Raw genomic sequence first — 22,324 nt, 5'->3', positions numbered from 1 at the left:
CATATAAATAATAATAAAGGCAACCTTTTAAAGGAAACGAAATGTTCCGTTAGCCTACTTTTAAGAATAGGACCACAACATTTCATTAAATTCAAATGGTATTTAAAAAACCTCAATTTCATAATGCTTGATAATCACAGGAAAAAGGAAGTGGGAGGAGGGTAATAGAGATCTATGAACAGGAAAGGGGAGGTAAAAGGTGATAAAAAAGAAAAAGGCTCGATTCTGTTTAGCTATTTCTGATTTCTAACCTCCAACCTCAGATACCTCATCTTTTCAGCTTTTTACTGAGCTCTGAGCTGTGAATGAGAGTTTGTGAGAAACTTCTTGTTATGAACTGGATACTATATTAAGGTTTTTGTCTAGCTTTGTATGTACCTGTGAAGTGAGTAGCATAGACTATAATGCTTTTCAAACTACATCATGGCTCAATTTGGTTGTAGCACAACTGGTATTTTATAAAAGGAAAATAGAATAGAAAATACCAGTGCATTCAATATGGTAAGCATTAGCATTGCTTTGTGAAACATTGTTTGATTAGGTATAAGTATAGCATACTAGGTTGCAATTAAAAATGTATTTTTCACAGTGAGTTTGGTTTTCTATACCAAAATTTAGTGGCTTAAAATAATAGCCATTTTATTAGAGTTCATGATTTCGTGGGTCAGGAATTTAGACATGGTTTGGCTGGTTGATTCTTCTGCTCCATGTGGTATTGACTAGGATTACTTGGAGGTATTTAGCTGACAGCAGGTCTGGTCTGGAGTGTTCAGATTGTCCTTACTTAATTTGTCTGATGCTTTGTTGAGGATAGCTGGAAAGCTTGGCTCAACCCTATTCTCTTCCTCTCCATGTAGTTTGTGAATCTCTCCGTGTGGTTTCTTCAGCCTCTTAGTTGGGCTTCTTATGTGGCAATTCAGGGCTCCAAGAGACCAAGCCAGGAGCTGGCAGTCCTCTTAAGGATAGCCTGGAATCTGTTATAGCATCACTTCGTAAACCCTATTGGTCAGAGGAGTCATAGGCTAGCCCAAATTCAAGGGGAGGGGACATAGACTCTTGTCTCCAGGAAACAGGCCATTTTTTAATCTGCTACAATTATGGTAAAATAATTTTGGAAAACATGACTGAATTATATTTCCAAGCTTTTATTTCTGTTATTGCCCCTTGAAAGATGATTACTTTTTATAGTCCCCCCTTCCCCATTGGAAAATATGTCTAGTTTTGGTTTCAAAGTTCAGAATTTAACTTAAATGAATGTACTATTTTTCCATAAAATACTGAGTGTTCTTGGTTTTTGAAGAAAAGATACAAAACTTTCTGTGAAGTCTTAAGTTTTCTGACACTACCTAAAAAGTCTACTTGGCATGAGAAAGGAGCTGCCCTCTTATAATGCCTAAAGATTACATTTGGATTTAATAACCCGCTTCACATACAGGCCGTCTGAGGCTGTTATGTTTTTGTTGAAAACAGAAAGAGTGAGAAATCTGCTTCTGTTCCCTAGACACATTCCACCACTTTTCAGTAAAGAAAACAAAAACGTTGAATAAAAGAAAATGGAAAACCGTTCCAAAATTTATAAAACAACCAAGTAGAAATGATTATTTCTTAGGACATTTTTCAGATAAAACTGCATATTCAATTTGAGACCATATTTATTTTTACTCTTATAAAGAAAATGGTAGAGACTAGGAGTTAAAAAAGGATGTACCTAAGGTCTATATAAGTAAATTTGTTTTGGAACCTTTTGTGAACATTTGTGATTTCAACTTCTGAGTCTTGAAAGATTTTGATAAGCAAGGCCTCAGTAAGGCCTAAATTAGATTCACATAGCTGAATGTCTAGGAAGGGGAATTTACTTAGCTTGATAGTAAACTTAGCCACTGCTATTCATTGTGTACCCCTAAATTCTAGCAGAGTGGTTAAAACATGTTTTTTGTCAAAAACCACCCTTGTGATTTTGACAGAAATGAAATTGTGGTTGAAATTTTGAAAAATTAAGAGATCTAAGTAATTATTTTTGGTTTTAATTAAGAATCTTGGTTAAATTAAAGATTAAAATGGCAACTCATTGGCATTTTCATTCATTCATTAAATAGATTTAATCTATTTAAGCATGTATGGGAACAAAGGAAGTAATTTCTGAAAATATTTCATATGGTGTTCCATCGGGAAGCTCTCATTGGATCACTGCATCTTATGGGGGATATCATAGTGTGGTGTTCTGAAATTTGGGTATTTATAAAAGTCTCAGACTTATAGCAGACTTTCGGGGTTATTCCAGTGACACTATGTATGTACTGTAGTAATTAGCCCCAGTTCTGGAGTCAAACTACTAGAGTTTGGATTTCTGTTCTATAATGTGTGACTGGGCAAGTTATTTAACTCTGAGCTTTGGGGCACCTGGGTGGCTCAGTCGTTAAGCGTCTGCCTTCGGCTCAGGTCATGATCCCAGGGTCCTGGGATCGAGCCTGGCATTGGGCTCCCTGCTCAGCGGGAAGCCTGCTTCTCCCTCTCCCACTCCCCCTGCTTGTGTTCCCTCTCTCACTGTCTCTCTCTCTCTGTCAAATAAATAAGTAAAATCTTTAAAAAAAACAAAAAACTCTGAGCTTCAATTTCTTCATCTGTAAAATGGCAATAATAAAACATTTCATATTTGAGAGATAAAGTGGGATAGTACTTGAAAGATATATATCATGGTGTCTGGGATATACTATGCAGTCAGTAAGTTTTACTTACTATTCTACTTATATACATACCTACAGCTGCTAGCAGTTGACTCCAAGAATGGTTCCTCTCTTGGGGTGCTGTTCAAATAAAACTGCATATTCAATTCTGGACATTTATTTGTAGTCTATCAATAGAAAACAATAGGCACGACGAAGTAAGAAAAATTAGAAGAAAAAAATGTGTTTGGCAAGTCTGTATCTCCAACTGTAACTTCTCCCAGAGCTCCAGTCTTCTGAGCTTCTCTTGTGCCTTCTCCATTTTAATAAACAGCACCATTTACCCAGTTTAGGCCAAATTTACCCAATATATTCCAAAATCTAGGAGTTGCTCTTGATTCCTTCCTTTTCCTTAATCTCTCATATCTAGTCCTCCAACAGGTTCTTTCTGTCTCTGAAATGTCAGTCTTCTTCTATGTCCACCACTATTATTTGTCAGCTCTATTACTATAATAGGCTTCTAATTTGGTCTCTCTCTTTCATGCTCCTGTAGTCCATCCTCTACACAATAACCTAGGGTTATTTGAAAACAAAATTAGATCATGTTATTTGTCTGTTTAAAACGTTAAAACAGTGGCTTCCTGTCATGCTTATAAGAAAATCAAAACTTCGTAGGCTCATAAAAGCTAACATGATCTACTTCTTGCTCTGACCACAACATTTCTTCTCTTCCTTGCCTTTTTTCACATTGCTCTTCTAGCCATCATTTTAGTGCTATCAGTAATGACCTTCCTCCACCTGGCTTTTCCTTGTCATTCAGTTCTCTCCTGCTGGAAGCCTTCCCTGACTATCTGAAGGACCTGTTCTCTACATTGATCTGCTGGTTTTAATTCTGTGCATAACACTTAGGATCATTTGATGTTCTTACTGTTGGATTATTCATCCATATCCCTTCACTAGAATGTAAGGGCAGTTCATGTTTGTGATTGTAGCTGAATCTCTAGTGTCTTGAGCCGTCGAGTAGCTGCTCAATAAATATTTGTTGAGTTAATGAGTGAATAATTCCTAAAAGCTTGTTTGTAAGTACCATAGACCAGATCTGTAGTGAAATAAAAATAAGAAAAATCTATTCTATAGAAATTATACTTCGAAAGATTCCAGTAATACTTTGGGAAGAGCTGTTCTTTATTTTGTGATGTCCTTCAAACATTCTTTTAAAAATATTTTATTTATTTGTTTATTTATTAGAGAGGCAAAGAGAGAGCGAGCGGGGAGAGGAGCAGGGACAAGCTGACTCCACACTGAGTGTGGAGCCCGACCTGGGGCTCGATCTCATGACCTGAGCTGAAATCAAGAGTCGGACACTTAATCAACTAAGCCACCCAGGAGCCCCTCCTTCATACATTTTTATGTTAAAATGCCCTTTCTTCATGAAATGGTAGCGGTATTCAATTGTATAATTTAAAAATGTATTCTTGGCAGCATAAATATTTGGGTAGCACTGTTATCCTATACTTCAGACTAGAGGTTTTCTTTGAGATTCAGAGATCTGTAGTTCACTGGAAATAAAGAAGCACTGTGTAGGTGTTCCAGGGAGGGAGTTTTGCTAAGAATTTTTACTAAATAAAGTTCAGTCAGTCAAATGTTATATTCTTCAGATTCTCCTGGGAAACAAATGGTCAGGTTCCATTTAAAGATTATATTGTTTGAATATGTAATGTTTAAGTGAAATGTGACATAAGAATCTACAGCTAATAATTAAAAGAAAATAAAATAGTAGACCTTTTATATGTAATGTCTTTGGGGAAGAGTTAATACATTTAGCAGTGTTTCTTGGAATAATCTTGTCCGTAATGAAAGCTAACTAAAATTGTATTAACATTTATCAACTCTTTAAAGAAACGTGAGTTGTATTGAGACACAAGTGAACGTTTTTCTTTCGTTGGCCAATAAAAACTGAAATTTTAGGGCTTAAGATGTCACCTGTAACAAACTCCCTTGTGTTTCAGGTAAGAAAACTGATGGCAAAAGGTTATAATGTTCTTTGTTAGGTCTGGGATTAGAATTCCTATCTCCTTTTTCCCAGGTTCCTGAACCTTATGCTATGGCACACTACTTATTTTTAGGGAGACAAGAAATTTCTCTTTTTGGAGTAGGATATAAATGGTTTTAGAAGTATTATTTTATTAGCATCTTAATTTATAGGAAATGAGGAGATGTATTTTTAAGTAATATGCAGGGAAGGCATTCCATTCAGTGTTGTGACAGGTGGCCTCTTAAGGGCTATGCAGAGCTCTAAAAGTGGTATTTATGCTTTTAATTTTTGTCAAGTTAAGATTTAAAATTAACCAAGAAAATCATAAAGACATTTTATTTTTGTTATTCCTGTTTTAAACAGTCTTTATACATGAAAAGATGAGATGTGTAAAATAAGCCCAGTTCCTCCAAAAATAAAGTGTAGTTTTGATGGGTTGTGATTTAAAAAATACATTTTAAAAAACAGAAGGAATAACTTTTGTATTTTTAAAATATTTCAGAAATATAATTAAAATTTAATAATATGAAAATTTTACATTAATAAAACCAATATATAGTAGGAAGTTTGCAAGGTAGATCAATATGAAAAAGAAAGTAAAAATTACACATAATCCCACTTTCCAGAGAAACCCATAATGACATATTGGTATATTTCTTTCCCATCTTTTTTCTTTGCATAATGGCATGTATTTTTTTTTAACACAGTCAAGATCATACTCTACATTCCTTTTGTTTGTTTATTTTGCTTCTTCATTTAACATATCATGAGTATTTTCCTACATCCTTAAAAGGTCTATGAAAACATTTTGTAATAGCTCCAAAACATTCTTCTGCAATTTATTTAACCATTACCCTATTTTGGTTATTTAGAATATCATAAATTTTTTTCTATTATTAATGCTGAAATGAATAAATGGGTGTACAAATTTTTGTTTACATTGTTCTATTTTATTTATGATAGTTGCCTAAAAAAGGAATTGGTGGCACATACTGCCAAAAAGCTTTCTAGAAATGTATTAATTTATACTCCCACTAACAATGTATGAAAGTACTTGTTTTATTGCACCCTTAACTGCAAACTGGTTGTGTTTGAAGAGAACTTTGCTATCATTTTTGGGCTTGAAGCATGTATGAAAGTACTTGTTTTATTGCACCCTTAACTGCAAACTGGTTGTGTTTGAAGAGAACTTTGCTATCATTTTTGGGCTTGAAGCATTTGTTGAAAAATGTAATAGGGTGGGTCTACGTATTTATTTAGGCCACCCGGAGGCACTTAGCTGTTCAGGGTTAGTTATCTATTTGTTTTTATAGTGGCTGACCAACCAAACTGTTAAATAAAATAGAGTATTTACTTATCTACCCAAGAGCAAACTGTTCTGACCCACTTATCTTGATGCACCGATTTAAGCCATAAGGAGGTACTGAAAGTTAGAAATTTCAGTTGGCTGCTTTTTCCCTGAAGTGAAAGAAAAGATTACATTTGAAATAAGTTACTTAAAAAAATTGATAAAAAAAAGTTTAAGTAGGGCGCCTGGGTGGCTCAGTCGGTTAAGCGTCTGCCTTCCGCTCAGATCATGATCCTGGGGTCCTGGGATGGAGCTCTGCATCGGGCTCCCTGCTCAACAGGGAGTCTGCTTCTCCCTCTCCCACTCCCCCTGCTTGTGTTCCTGCTCTCGCTGTCAAATAAGTGGCTTAGTCGTTAAGCGTCTGCCTTCGGCTCAGGTCATGATCCCCGGGTCCTAGGATCGAGCCCTGCATCAGGCTCCCTGCTCCACGGGAAGCCTGCTTCTCCCTCTTCCACTCCCCCCGCTTGTGTTCCCTCTTTCGCTGTTTCTCTCTGTCAAATAAATAAAATCTTTAAAAAAAAAAAACAACTCTTAAAAAAAGTTTAATAGTACTCATTAGCCCTGTGTGTGTGTGTGTGTGTGTGTATTTGCATGTGGGAGGGAGGGAAGGAAGGAGGGAGAGATGGGAAAAACTGGGTAGAAGAGACGGTAGGGGAAGATTAGAAAAAGAATAAAAGGCTTAGGAGAGAAAGAATAAAGATCTGCTTTTGCATGGAAAAACATGTCTTTACACTTGTCGCTACCTGATTGACTCTGAAAGGACAATCACACATGAGCCCTATTTGCTGAAATAACATTTTTATGTGTATATCTGCTGAAATGAACTCTGGTACCTAAATAAATTTTAAAAGAATAAACTTTTTGAAAGTTGCATTGACTGAGTAAAAAACATTTAAAGTTTAGATTATTAGATGAAGAGGATGTGATATGGCTTTATTTTGATTAAAGATTTGAATATTGCAGACTCTTTAATGACACAGAATTCATTATATTTGTTAAAAAATAAAATTTCAAGTCTAGCTGTTTTGGTATCAAAATTAACTTAAAAAAACCTTTACTGTTAAAAATCAAAAGTGGGAATCACTGAAGTATTTTAGGCATGAGGAAAAGTGCATTTTATTTTTCATAGGACCAAATTCATTTTCATTTCTTTTTCTTTTTTTTTTTTTTTTAGATTTTATTTATTTGAGAGAGAGCAGGAGCAGGGAGGAGAGGGAGTAGCAGGCTCCCTGGCCCAACATAGGGCTCTATCCCAGACCCCTGGGATCATGACCTGAGCTGAAGGCAGAAGCTTAATCGACTGAGCCACCCCAGGCACCCCTCATGTTCATTTCATATCATGCTTCCCAGAGATGTAATTTTAACCCGTGTGATTATAACAAAGTAGTACTTACCTCATGTGCCAAGGGCCCCAATAGACGCTTTACTAGAATTTTTAATTTTCACAATGCCCTGAAAAGCATGTAATGGGTAAACTGAGGGACAGATAGGTTAAGACCAGCCCAAGGTCATGGAGTCAAGCAGAGGTTCCAAATACTGTCTTGCTACCTTTACAACCTTGCTACTTAACATGGCCCATGGGACCAGAAGCAATTGATTAGATCTGGGTGCATAAAGAACTGGCAAAATCTTGGCCACAGAGACCAACCCTTAACAAGATTCTCTCAAATGATGATGTATGCATAATAAAGTAGCACCATACTACATTGCATATTAAAAATTACATTGAGGTTTTGAAATCCTTTCTAAGGATTATTCCTGATTTGACTTTATTTAGTTCATGTGGGCTGTCAACATTTTCCACAAGAGGGGTAGGGAAACTGTTGAATTGTTCGTCTCCTTCACTTCAGATTGCTATTCTGCAGCTTCTTTGATTCAGATCTTTTTTAATCCAGAGGAACAACTGATTTGTCTGCTTGTGGGTATTTGGTCAAACTCTCGCTCAGCCAAGCATAGTTAGGTTTTTAACCGTCTTTCGTCCTGGACTAAACGCACCAGAGATATAGTCCATGGGTTCGTTCTGGATAGTCATTTACCAAATTAAAGAGAACAATGCTAAAAAAAGCATTTTTGAATGAAACTGGAAGTCTTGAAATATTTGGTGTTTTAGATGGTTAGCAAGGAACCACAGATCTTTATAAACTGGTCTCCCTGCTGATTTCATTTTGCGAACATAATTATTCTGTCAGAGGGGCAATGATAGGTAAGAAAAGAAGGAAGTCTAACTTGGACAGTAGAACAGCAATGTCCAGTAGAAATGTAATGCAAGACGCATATGTTTTAAGTTTTCTTGTAGCCACATTAAAATAGTAAGAAGAAACAGTTTAAATTAATCTTAATATATTTTATTTAACCCAGTGTAGCAAAGTATTATTACAACATGTAATCAATATAAAAATTATTACTGAAATACTTAATATTTTTTTTGTACTAAGTCTTGAAAAATTTGGTATTTTATAATTGCAGTGTCTCAATTTGGGTGCTAAATTTTCAACAGTTAAAAAGTGAGATACAGTTCAATGAAAACAAAATTGTGTTTGATGGAAAATATTTTACATTGCTTTGTTTTAAAATTTAATAAAATAAAAAATTCAGTTATTTCGATCACATTGGGCACATTTCAGTATCATATGTTGGGTTGTGTTTCTAATGTAACTGATTTCAGACCTATGGAATCGATCACACCCTATATGGTTAGTAAGTGAATGCCACTGGAGGCTGTAGTGTGTTAATATAAATATTACTTTACTGAGAATAAAGAGGGAATAAAGAAAAGCTGTTTAGGTCATAAAGCTTATAATGATTTTTCTCCCTCCGATCATTACCGCAGTTGAAATTTACCTGTCATATTAGTGGTTCAGAATCAGTTTCTTAATCCTTTAGCCCCACTAAATTGTAAGGTTAAGGCCAGGAGTTAGGGTCCTTCCATTTTTTCCCCCCTCTATGGCATTAGATGCTTGCTTCAGAGCTTTGCATGCTTTTCAGAAAAGTGTGGTAAGCAGTATGAGTGGGCTAATTTGACCCAGAGGCTTTAAAACTTTGTATGTGTACCTGGATCACCTGGTACTCGCTAAAAATACCAGTATCTGGGCCCCACCTTTCTGGATTCTGATGCACAAAGTTTACAGTGGGCTCTGGACACTTCCATATTAAGCCGTTCTAAGTGTTTCTGAAGTCCAAGAACGTCTGGAGACCACCGGACTCAGCAACTGATTCTTAAAGGCTGCGAGTTCGAATTTAACACAACCTGCTGCTGTTGCCACGCATTCGATTTTCCCCGGGCTGAGGTTTTCCCAGGAGGTTGCTGCTTTTCTTCTGCAGATGGGTTTTCCAGGCTGTTAAACCCCATCCCCTCAGACTGCCCTGACAGCGTCCCTGTCCGAAGTCCTGTTAAAGCGACCTGAGCTTGCAGAGGTAGACCGTCGCCATGTGACTGACCGGTTGCCAGTTGGGGCGGCCATTTTTGAGGCGGGCACCCAACCTCATGCCCCATAAGCCGAGAATAGGGGGAACCTTGTTACTAAGACTCAAGATGGCCACCGCGCCCGCTAGCCACTGCGCTAGCCAGCGCGCCAGGCAGCGGACACTAGACACGCGGGCGGTTCGCCTCGGCCGGAGGCGCGCCGGGCTCATCTCCGGCCGCCGGCCGTGGGCGGAGCGCCCGCCCCCTCCCGGCGCGACCAATCAGCGCGTGGGGCCGGCTCGGCGGGGGCCGCCGGCGTTCGGGGTGTGTGAGGACGCGCTCCCGGTCGCCGAGTGCCTGAGCAGAGGAGCAGTTGCCGTGGTACCTGCTGCTGCTCTTGCCGCTGCTGCTGCCGGTGCGGACGCAGAACATCTGAGGCGAGCGCTGGTGCGTGGGGCTGGAAAGTGAAGCCATGACGTCCATCAGGTAATGAGAGAGGGCGGCAGCCTGAAGTGCTCGCCTGCTGGGCGTTAGCCTCCCGACTGCTGAGAACTGTCGCCCCTTCTCTTGAGTGGTCTGCAACCTCCCCGTGGCACGGGTACCCCTTACGTTGGAGGTTCTCTCTGCACTTTTCATTTGGTCATTTCTGCTCTCAGAAGTTTTTGGGTCTCTTGCACATGGCGGAGCCCTGTAACTAGCCGCACCGCTGAGGTGACCCTCGCCCAGATTCCAGGGCTTGAAGTTTGCTTGTGTATGTAGTGGGTTTCTCATGAAAAAAATGCAGCTGCCTTCCCCCCCCCCCCCCAGGGGTCACCCAGCGCCTGAGGAAGTGTGACGTGGACCGTGTGTGGCTATGCCTGCATGTCATGCCTTCTGACAACTTCGTTGGTGGCGGTGAGCAGACCAGCATATTTGGCCCTGCTCTGATGCAGTTACATAGCCCCTAGGTTGCGAAATTGTGTGTCCCTAAAATGTTTGCTTATGACTGGAATTCGTATTCTGGCTCCCCAAGGTACCATCTGTTTACCTACTTGGATCTGAGAGTCATAAGTGAAATGACTTTTGTGAGATAGTAGGTATATAATGAGAGCCATGAACTGGAGACTTAACCCCAGTTGCTCTTCCAAAGTTGTGAAGGTTCGGGTTTTTTGTTTGTTTGTTTTTATTTTGTTAACGGGGACAGCTTAATGGTCCGCTCCACTTTCTGCAGGTAGCATTGACTGAATGTTTAACTATGCTAATGTGACTATTTATAGAAAGAGATAAATTGCTTTATTTACCCAGTGTTCTGAACTGCCTCTTTTAAAGTAGACCTTGGCGTTCATTGTCCCAGGGAAAGGGAGGCTCTAGCACAAATTGAAGAGAATAAACTAAATTAATTTTTGGCTTGTGAGCTGCCAACAGTCTAAGCCCTGATGATATCTCAGTGGCAATTTTGACTGTATAATATTCAAGAGATGACTTGGAAACCTAATCCTCAGGTAAGATAAGGTAAGATGCAATTGTGCTGAACTCGGATACAGTTTCTTTCTTAAATTATATAATTTTATACTAACATAGACAAAGAATACTTACCTCATTATGCAGAAGGAGAAATCCAGGTGCTAAAACTTGGGGACCTACTTCGAAAGGTTTCACAGTAAGTTATATTGGGATGTGGGAATCTAGCTTTTAATGCTAAGAGTGTTTTCAGATGAATTAACATCATGCTGTCAAACCAAGTTAATCTCCCCTCACCTCACTCCCACTTCCATTCCCATCCTTGCAGCCTGCTGCTAATTAGGAGTGTGGGTCAAATACTTTCTATGTTAAGAATCAATTCTTATGTGGGGGCGCCTGGGTGGCTCAGATGGTTAGGCGTCTGCCTTTGGCTCGGGTCATGATCCCAGGACCCTGGGATCGAGCCCCGCATCAGGCTCCCTGCTGGGCGGGGAGCCTGCTTCTCCCTCTGTCTCTGCCTCTCTCTCTCTGTCTCTGACTCTCATGAATAAATAAATAAAACATTTTATTAAAAAAAACCAGTTCTTATGTGGACTCAATTTTAATGGACCATTAGACAATGGTCCTGACTGCTCTTCAGTGGAGAAACACAAATCTAAAGCTTCTGTTGCTTGGCAAGTGACAACCGGAAGGGTGTTTTAATGTAGGGGTTCAATGGCTGTTGTGTTCAAGACTGAATTAAAGGTTGACATCAGCCTTATTTGACTTATGGAAGGATTGATAATTGCTAATAGATAAATTTTATGGTTGTTTCTTTAGATGTTAGTTTGTATTTTACATAGTCTTGAATTACAATGATGACCCCCCCACATTTTTTACTTTTTATTTTTAAAAGATTTTATTTATTCATTTATTTATAAACAAATATGATTTAATATTATATATAATATAAATATATATAATATAAATATAATTTAATAATATTTATTAGTTGACAGAGAGAGAGCGTGCACAAGCAGTGGGAGCGGCAGGGAGAGGGAGAGGGAGAGGGAGAAGCAGGCTCTCTCTGAGCAGGGAGCCCCCGTGGGGCTTGATCCCAGGACCCCGGGATCATGACCTGAGCCAAAGGCAGATGCTTAACTGACTGAGCCACCCAGTCACTCCGATCCCCCAAAATTTTTTATATGTTATCTAAACCAGATACCACATTTGCACCTGAGGAAACAGACCAAGAAAAGTTGAGTACCTTGTGCGAAATCATTTAGTGGCAGTTAGATATTGAATACAGATGTCCATGATGTAGTGCATTGCATGATGCTTTTATAGAAACAATATACTTAAATTTCCTGAAAAAGCTGCTTCTATGGATAAAAATTGTCAAGTATTGTGAGAAACAATTATAGCAACTCTTCTGCTTTGCTCTAGTACCCTAAGGAATTTGGTAACTTAGAACTTAGGTTCATGAGTAGGCAGGGAGACTACTGAAGTTGAAGCAACTGTATATGTGGTGGCAATTTTGAATGAATTGGTAATCCTACAGATACCAGCCATTTTCCACTGAAGACTGCATTTGGTGAATTTTTGTCAGTTTTAGTTTTCACAAACATGGTATTAGGCTTGTTCCCATTTTGTACCTAGTCTAACAGTAGCCCAAAGATAGGTATTATTGACCAGCTTTTACTGGTGAGGAGAGTGATCCAGATCACAAAATTATCCAAATCTGACTTTATGTCCAATGTTTTTTACACCACACTTAACATAATTGTTGCTAAATATAGTAATATGTAAGTCTTTGCAATGACAGAATGTAAGATTGGAAACCAGTGAGGACTAGTGGTCAGCATACCTGGGTTCTAACTGAATCATTTTTCTTGAGTGCACTGATTTTCCTTTCCTTTTCTTCTCTGGATATTTGTTTAATGAAATATTCAGTGATGATGATACTAATATGTATCTCACAGTGTTAGGTAGGTATGAAAGTGCTTTTAAATTGTAAGGCATTTTATAAATGCAGCGTTCTCTCATTAAAGCAATTTGAATCTCTTAGAGAATAGTGTTGTCTGAAAAAAAAGTTTAAATTTTAAATTTTTAAATAGGAAGCAAACTTACTCATCTGATTCCCTCCCTCGTTTTACATTTCAAGAAACTGAAGCTAAGAGATACTGCGATTTGTTTAAGCTCAACCCAGCAGTTGCAGATCTTGAACTAGAATCCAGATCTCTAGACACCTGGTTCAGTGCCCTTTACAATTTAGCATTCAGTTATTAGGAATTCATAAATAATGATTTAAATTAAAAGCATTTTTTAAAAAACTTAAAATCTTTGAATGAAATTGGCTGGAGATACTATCTTTTTGACTTACTTGTATTCTGCTACATCATTATTGATGAAGTCTAAATTTACAGCCTCTAAAACCAATAATCCTTGAAGAATAACTTTTGTCTTTTGTTATATATATCAGATTCCAACTGGTCTTTATTTGGGAAATGATAGAATATATTTGATAAATTGATGGTTTTGTCATTTTTAATTGGCCCAATAGGAAAGTTGATGCTTGAGTTAAATTCAGGAGACATCGAAAGATGTGCAGTGTTAGGACTAGATGAGAATCTTAGAGGGTGCTCAGTTGGTTAAGCGTCAGCGCGTCTGCCTTCGGCTTAGGTCATGATCTGGGGGGGGGGTCCCTGGATCAAGTCTGGCATCGGGCTCCCTGCTCAGCGGGGAGTCCGCTTCTCCTCCCTTTACCCCTCTGCCTGTTCCTGCTCTCTTTCTCTCTCTCCATTAAATAAATAAAAAATCTTAAAAAAAAAAAAAAGAATCTTAGAGGGCATTTTACCCTTTTCCTTTATACTGGACCTTGAGGGTCAAAGTGAAGGGTATGTCCTAGTTAGGCAGTGGTAGAGCTTAAGATAGAACTTAGGTCTTCTGACTCCTACTTTATGTACTTTTCACTGAACAACACTGTTTCAAAATACTGCTGTGAATATTGCCTTGTTTTCCTAACATCAGTGCCTATACTGGTTTTGGACATTGCTTTAGAACTTGATTTTGTGCCAGAAATACTAGGAAAATGAGGTAGGAAGTCAGAGTGTTTGCTATAGAGCTAAGGAACCCTATTCTTTGGCCTGTTCAGACAGGTCTGATTTGATCTATTCTGGGATTTGACATGACTGTGCCCTACATGATGATTCTGGAACTACTTTTGTGGTTTAGGCCTATATTGGAAAATTATGTGGGCTGTGGGTTGGGTCCTAGGGTATTTTTCTTCTAACACTCAAGACTTTTGAGATGCGTCCAGTAAGATCTGCCAAGCCACTCAGATGGCGAACATTCATATGGAGACTAAAATGTGGCTAAGATTGAAACTGCCTTGCTTTGTTGAGTTAGTTTCTTTGGAGCCTTTAAATGGAATTTTCAGACTCATTGTAGGACCTGTGTCTTTTATAAGAATTGTAAATTTCAGATTACTATGCAAACTTTTTTATGCTGTGGGACTTTTAGGCAAATGAGCTTTTTAAAATAAAATGAAATTGTTTCATTTATGAAATATTCTGAAGAATGAAAACAGAAATCCTTCTCATACAGAACTGAGCAATGTTGGGATGCCTGGGTAGCTCAGTTGGTTAAGCATCTGCCTTCGGCTCAGGTCATTTCCCAGGGTCCTGGGATCAAGTCCCACATTAGGCTCCTTGCTCAGCGGGGAGTCTGCTTCTCCCTCAGCCTGCCGCTCCCCCTGCTTGTGCGCTCTCTCTCTCTGACAAATAAATAAATAAAATCTTAAAAAAAAAAAAAAAGAACTGTGCAACGTTGTCAGTTGTTAATGCTCATATTTGTAAATAGGTCATCTTTGTTTGAAAAAGCATACAAGGTTTTCTAACTACAAATCTTTTCAGCCACAGTGTTGCTACAATAAGAACTGTCGAAAGATAGAAGCAAACCAAAATGATTGCCTAAACTGTTTGAATGTTAACCCTTTCCTGTCACATTGGTGCACGATCTTGTTTATCTCTTCATGCCTCCTCAGTTTTAAATTGTTATTTAAAAAATACTCTAACAAAACAGTATGGATTTTTATTTTCAAATATCAAAGCTGGCTTATAAATAGGATGACCATATGTCCCAGTTTGCCCAGGACAGTCCTGGATCATGCTAGTTATCTTGGCATAATTATTAATAGCTCTTCCTTTATTCTCAAATGTGTCCCATTTGGGTAATAAACTATCTTGTCATCTGCTTGTGTACTGTAATAATTTTGTTGTAGTAGATTTGAAATAGGACCATAAGATAATGGAATATTAGCCTGTATTTTGTCTGGGTTTGGGTATTTTTCATTGGTCAGACATTTTTATTGTACTGAGAATTCTGGATGTCCAGATGTAATATATAAAACATGAAAGCACGTGATTTGAAGTTGGGAATCATTTATTTGTTGTATGACTTTTGGCAGGTTATAAAACCTTTCTGGGGTGCTGGGTGGCTCAGTGGGTTAAGCGACTGCCTTCGGCTCAGGTCATGATCCCTGGGTCCTGGGATCCAGAGTCCTGCATTGGGCTCCCCCTGCTCTGTGGGTAGTCTGCTTTTCCCTCTGCCTACCACTCCCCCTGCTTGTGTGTGCGTGTGCTCTCTCTCTCTGTGTCAAATAAATAAATAAAATCTTTAAAAAAAAATAAAACCATTCTGAACCTCTTATTTCTGTTAGAGATAATTGCAATACCTACCCTGTGGGGCTATTGTGAGAATTTAAAGAGAACATAAAAAAAAATTACAGTAATATAAAAATATTTAAGCTACAAATTATACATGTTAGTCATGTCACATATGTACTTCTGAAAATTGAATTTAAAATGAGCAATTTTGGAGTGCCTGGCTGGCTTCGTCGGAAGAACATGTGACTCTGGATCTTGGGGTCATGAGTTCAAGCCCCATGTTGGGTGTAGAGATAACTAAAAGAATTAAATAAAATGAACAATTTTATCTAGTTTAAGGGAACTTACTATTTAGTAGAGCATAGACTATCTTTTATAAGTGTTTTACTGTAATGGGCAGCAGGGAATTAATAATAGTTAAAGATATATATGGAGATTTTTGGGGTGGGGAGGGCTGAAATGTCAACATTATTTGTATGCCGGAAAGAATGATCCTTTAGGAAGCAAAAAAACAGTTGAAGCTGGACAGAGGGAAGAGTTTTTTTTGGTCAGAAAGATTTATTACTTGAGATGCCTGGGTGGCTCAGTCGGTTAAGTGTCTGCCTTCGGCTCAGGTCATGTTCCCAGGGTCCTGGGATCGAGTTCCGCATTGGGCTCCTTGCTTAGTGGGGAGCCTGCTCCTCCTTCTGCCTGCTGCTCCCCCTGCTTGTGCTCTCTCTGTCTCTTTCTGACAAATAAATAAAATCTTTAAAAAAAAGATTTACTACATAAGTTAGTGTCTCATTAGTAGGGAAGACTATAAACTTCTAATTTTTTGTAAAAAAAAAAAAAGAGCTTTATTAAATAAGTTACCTTATCAGAGATCATTTTCTTGAGTATGCAAGAAGGCATATTCAGAATACAAATGCAAGAATTGGCCTTACAGAGCCTAAGGGACATAAATATTTCCTTATTCTATTCACTTGGCTAGTGAAAAAAATGTCAGTGATATAATTTACATACAGTAAAATCACAGATCCTAAGTTCATTGAATTTTGAATATGAATGTATATATTATTTATTTGTATAAATACAACTCAGGTCAATATATAAAACATGCATTTCCCCTTCCTCTTTTCAATAAATCCTACTCCCTCTCCCATCCAGGCAAACATTTTCTGATTTCTATTGGTAGATACTGGTTTGCCTGTTGTAGAACTTCATATACATGAAATTATACAGTAAGTATTATTTGTGTCTGTTTACTTTTATCTGATTACTTTTGTTCAATAATTTGAGATTCATCCATTTTGATGTGTATGGCAGTAGTTTGTTCCTTTTCATTGCTGAGCAATATTCCATTATATGGAGATAGTAACAGCCTGTTGGTGGACTTTGAGTTGTTTCTAGTTTTTGGTTACTATAAATAAAGTTGCTGTGAACATTTTTTTAAGCCTTTGTATGGACTTGTGTAAATACCTAGGTGTGGAATTGCTGTGTCCTAGGATAGATGTCTATTTAACTTTAGAAACCATCAAGCTTTTTCCAAAATGGAAAACTGAACACATTCCACATTCCTACTAGTGGTGTTATAAAACTTCCAGTTATTCCATATTCTTTTTTTTTTTTAAGATTTATTTATTTGAGAGAGAGAGAAAGAAAGCACAAGCTGGAGGAAGGGCAGAGGGAGAGAAAGAAGCAGACTCTCTGCTGAGCAGGGAGCCAAACATGGGGCTCCATCCCAGGACCCAGGACCTAAGCTGAAGGCAGACACTTAACCAATTGAGCCACTAAGGTGCCTCCAGTTATTCCATATTCTTAACAATGTTTGGCATTTTTTTTTTTAAGATTTTATTTATTTGTCAGAGTGAAAGAGACAGAGAGCACAAGCAGGGAGAGTGACAGAGGGAGAGGGAGAAGCAGGCTTCCTGCTGAGCAGGGAGCCCCATGCAGAACTCGATCCCAGGACCCTGGGATCATGACCTGAGCCGAAGGCAGACACTCAACCGACTGAGCCACCCAGGCGTCCCTTGGCATTTTTTTATTTAGCCATTCTGGTGGGTTTGTAGTTGTATTTCATGGTTTTAGTTTTCAGTGCCCTGATGACTAATGATGTTGTGAATATATACCATTTGCTTATCTTTTCTTTTGAACTGTCAGTTTAAGTCTTTTAATGTATAGTTTGTTTTTTTTGTTGTTGTGGATCTGTAGTTCTCTTTATATTCTGGACACAAGCAATTTGTCAAATTTTACACACACACACACGCTTAAGATATGTTAGCAGATGTTTTCTCCACACTCTGATCCATGTCTTTCCATTTTAGTATCTTTTGAGAGCAGAAGTTTTAAATTTTGATGAAGTCAAATTAATAGATTTGATTTATTTTATGATTATTACCTGTTCTTAGAAATCTTTCCTTATCCCTGTCACAAAATTGTGTAACTATTCTGTTACGTTTTCTTCTAGAAGTTTGAGTTTTATTTTTATTTTTTTCAGACAGAATTACTTAGGAAATATTTTATTGTACAAAATTTACATTTGTTGTATATAGTGAAAAGCATGGCAAAACAACTTTTGTTAATCCATTTTCTTTGGGATTTTTTGTGAAAAGTAAAGATTTATTTTCTAATACATTCTCAGATAATATAACTTTTTATGTAGTTGTTTTAACAGTTGTGTTGGTAATAAATGTCTTGTGACATAAGGTATAAAACTGAAAAAAGATTAAAAAAAAAAAACACAGGGAGAAGACCACTGCCAAAGGGTAATCTCCATGAACTTGGCATTTTCCACTGCAAGGCAGATGCTGTGGGGTCATCACACTGTAAACATGGTTTGATTATCTGAAGCCATTCGTTAAGATACTCAACAAGACCTAATGCATCTGGGATATTGTCTCCTTCTGAAACAAATTTCAGCAGAACCACCGTTGGGATTTCTTTGGAACATCTGCGAAGCTGTAGATCATTAGGGTGATATGAATGCTTGAAAGAACAACTTTGGCACAGTTACTACTTTTCACCAGGAAAGCAGTTTTTCACAGAATGGCTTTGATTTATCCTTAATAAAAATGGATCTTAACTGAAGAGCCACTAGCTTCTTTGAAGGCAATGAACGTATTTCAGCATTTATACTGAGTTCTGTTGAGTTTTCTTCTGCAGCTGCATATGGATTGTTTCCAACCATTGGCACAAGACAATTGGTATAGAATAGAAGTAACCATTCTTACACATACTTAGTGTAGAAATAATCAAATCCATTGCAAGCTGTCTGACATTTCCAACAGATACTGCTGGCACTGGAAAGTGTAGCCCGTGAGTTCGGGGACCGACTCTCCACAGGGAACGAATATGGTCTCACAGAAGTGGGAGAAAAGGGTGAGCGCGGGCGCTGCGCCACGTGGGTGCACTGGAGTCCCCAGAGCTCCTAGCGACCAGTTTTATAGTTTTAGCTTTCACATTTACATCTATGATCCATCTTAAACTATCTTCTTGCCGTGGTGTAAGAGTTTCCTGAAAGAGTCGTCAGTTGATTAGATCGGTGTAGGTTTTTTCCAGGACTCACTGTTTTGATCCATTGATCTGTTTGTATATTGTTAGGCTAGTACCACACTGTTGTAATGTAGTTTTGTATGATTGGTATTTTTTCTTTACCTTTTTTATAGAATTCAGTAATGAAGCTATCTGGGCCTGGAATGTTTTTTGGGTAAAAGGTTAGAAGATTGAAAATTTTTTTAAAAAGGATTTATTTATTTTAGAGAGAGAGAGCCTGCGGGTATGTGAGTAGCAGGGAGGGGCAGAGGGAGAGGGAGAGAAAGAGAAAGAATCCTCAAGCAGACTCCCCGCTGAGCTCAGAGCCCAACACGGGGGCTCAGTCCCAGGACCCTGAGATCATGACCTGAGTTGAAATCGAGAGCTGGCTGCTTAATCGACTGAGTCACCCAGGTGCTCCAATTTTTCCACATTCTTGCCAATACTTGTTACTGTCTCCCAGTCTTCGCTGAGTGCTCTGTGTGCTTGTAGAAGCATATGTTTCACACTCAGGCAGGCTTACAACTCTGCCATAACCTTTATTTCCTGCTTGTGCAGAGGCTTATGGTTCAGAGATGATTGCTTAGGACCTTTCAGGTTTTTCTTGAGCATGCCACAGCTCTGGGCACATGTACATGGCCTTCTAGATTCTCAGGAATATTCAGAACTTTTCAGAACCCTTTATGGATATCTCATGCCCCCACTTTTCCTTTTAAGTTTTTTGGTTAGCTTCTTGTTTGGGCCAACTGCTTCAGAAGCTGGGATGTTAAACAATTGCAGCTGATTGTTTTTGACAAATTCCCCTGGGGAAAAGGCTGTTAGAGCTGGGCAAGCTCTGAGGTCAAATAAGAAGCCTCAGGAATGGGGTTTTTTAGGGAACTCCTGTAAGCTCAAGTAATAGCAGTTCTCTGAAAATAGGGCTTTGAAAGAGCTCCAGTCCTCTTCTGACCCCTCCAGTAGCTACTAGGCTCCTGGTTTTCACTGTGTGTGTGTGATTTTGCTTTTTAAAGCTACCATCGAGCTGGAAAGAGGAGGATGGGGATAGGGCAAGTTAAAATGGCACAAAGCTTGCTGTTTTTAATGATATTTGGCCTTTTTTTTTTTAATGCTCCCCAGATTGTTGTAAGCCCTTGGTTAATATTTAGAGTTCTGAAAAAGTTGATTTTGACTTTTTTTGAGGGGGGGATGTCTCATTGCTTTAATGGAAGAGATGGTCTTTGGAGGCTCTTATTTGTTGTAATGTCACCCTAATTGTCTTTAAAACATTTTTAATATACTCTTCCTTTCTTTTGAAATACATTAAGACTCACATAAGTTACAGAAATAGTAGAGTTCCTGTGCACTCTTCACCCAACTTTCCTTATTAATACAGGACTCTTAAGTTGACAACAGATGTTACTGGAATGTTACCAGTTTTTGCACACAGTTTTTTACTGGCCAGGTGGTGGTGGTGGTGGTGTATAGTTCCCTAAAATTTTAGGGAACATATACAGATTAGTGTAACCATTAACTCAGGGTCCTAAACTGTTCTGTCACCACAAACTGCTTTGTGTTATCCCTCTATGTTCACCCCCTCTCCTCAAGGCCTGGCAACTACTAATCAGTTCTTCAGCAATATAATTTTGTCACTTTGTTATATAAATGGAATCATACAGTATGTAACACATAGATAAGGTTTTTATTTTCACTTGGCATGTGTCTTTGAGATACATCCAAATTATATCATAGTTCATTTCTTTTTATTATTCCCTGTTCGTCTATTGTATTGGTGTACCACAGTTTGTTTACCTACTAACTTGTTGAAGGACATTTGGTCATTTCCAATTTTTTTATTATTATTACAGATAAAGCTGTTGTGAACATTTGTGTACAGGTTTTTGTGTGAACTTAAGCTTTCATTTTTCTAGGATAAATGTCCAATAGTGTGATTCCTTTCTTATTTTTGTCTTTTACCAATTACCAAAGGAGGGGTGTTAAGATTGTATATTTGTCTAATTTGTTTCTCTCAAGTTTTTCCCCAAGTTTTTTGAAGCCATTTATTTTCTTTTCTTGATGAAATGACTTATTTATATGAAATCCTTTTTATATGGTGCCACTCCTTGTTTTAAAGTCTGAATAGCATAGGGAATATAGTTGATGGTACTGTAGAAGCATTGTATGGTGACAGATGGTAGCTACACTTGTGAGCCTAACATAATGTATAGAGTTGTTAAATCACTGTTTTGTACAGCTAAAACTAACGTAACATTGCATGTCAGCTATATTTTAGTAAAGTCTACTTTGTATGATATTAATATAGCCACTGCAATTTTCTTATAGTGTTTGCATAGAATATCTTTCTATTCAGTCTTTTATTTTCCAACTCTCTATGCCTTTATATTTAAAGTGTATCTCTAGTAAATTATGTTTAATTTGTTTTTCTAAAATATTTTAGCTATTTATTTATTTAGAGAGAGCATATTTGCGGGGGGTAGGGGAAGGGGCAGAGGAAAGGGAGAGAGAGAATCCCAAGCAGATCCTGCACTGAGCATGGAGCCTGATGCAGGGCTCCATCCCATGACCTTGAGATCACCATTGTGCCAAAATCAAGAGTTGGATGCCCAACCAACTGAGCCCCTAGGTGCCCCATTTAGTTTTTAATCCAGTGTGACAGTCTTTATCTTTTAATTGGAGTGTTTATCCATTTACATTTAATATAATTACTAATATGGTTGGGTTTTAGTATACCATCCTTTTGTTTTCCATTTATCCTTTATGTTGTTTTGTCTTTCCTGCCTTTTCTAAGTTGAGTATATTGTAGTTTTTCATTTTATATCCTCTATTGGATTTTGTTGTATTGTTTTTTTTTTTTTTAAGATTTTATTTATTGAGAGAGTGAGAGAGAGTGACAGAGCATGAGTGGGGAGGGAGGGAGAGGGAGAAGCCGACTCCCCTGTTGAGTGGGGAGCCTGATGTGGGTTTTGATCCCAGGACCCTGGGATCATGACCTGAGCCAAAGGCAGATGCTTAACTGACTGAGCCACTCAGGTGCCCCTTGTTGTATTATTGTTTAGTGATTGCTCTAGGGAGCACAATGTTCCTTTTTAACTTACGACAACCTGTCTTGAATTAGTGTTCTGTCATTTCACTCTTAAAAAAGTTTATCAAAGAACTTACAGAACCTAGGGGGAGAGAATGAATAAAACTTTGGGAGGACGGACAGCCGTACTTAACACAGAATTCCAGAAGCTATCATCCATACTGTGAACACCACCCTCTGGAGTTGTGCAGGGGACAGCT

At 38.2% G+C, this 22,324-nt stretch overlaps 1 protein-coding gene and 1 pseudogene across 6 annotated transcripts in view; one reads left to right on the top strand and one right to left on the bottom strand.

Moving 5' to 3' along the window:
* The window catches only part of ADK (adenosine kinase), a 490,534-nt gene that overhangs the window by 11,433 nt on the left and 456,777 nt on the right, over positions 1-22,324 (top strand). For 2 of the 6 annotated variants that reach the window (XM_088019875.1, XM_028109692.2), the window contains exon 1: positions 9,770-9,935. The exons of the other annotated variants lie outside the window; for them this stretch is intronic. In XM_088019875.1, coding sequence (XP_087876001.1) covers positions 9,922-9,935 — 14 coding nt within the window. In that variant the 5' untranslated portion in view covers positions 9,770-9,921. Of the gene's footprint in view, positions 1-9,769; positions 9,936-22,324 lie in introns of those variants that run through there. 6 annotated transcript variants of the gene reach the window in all.
* LOC114214096 (proteasome assembly chaperone 2 pseudogene) lies at positions 18,182-18,790 on the bottom strand (annotated as a pseudogene).

Source organism: Eumetopias jubatus, unplaced genomic scaffold, assembly GCF_037043125.1.
Source record: "Eumetopias jubatus isolate StellerSeaLion01/CBP00866 unplaced genomic scaffold, mEumJub1_p1.0 scaffold_17, whole genome shotgun sequence".
NCBI lineage: Eukaryota > Metazoa > Chordata > Mammalia > Carnivora > Otariidae > Eumetopias > Eumetopias jubatus.
This window is presented reverse-complemented; position numbering and strand designations above follow the sequence as displayed.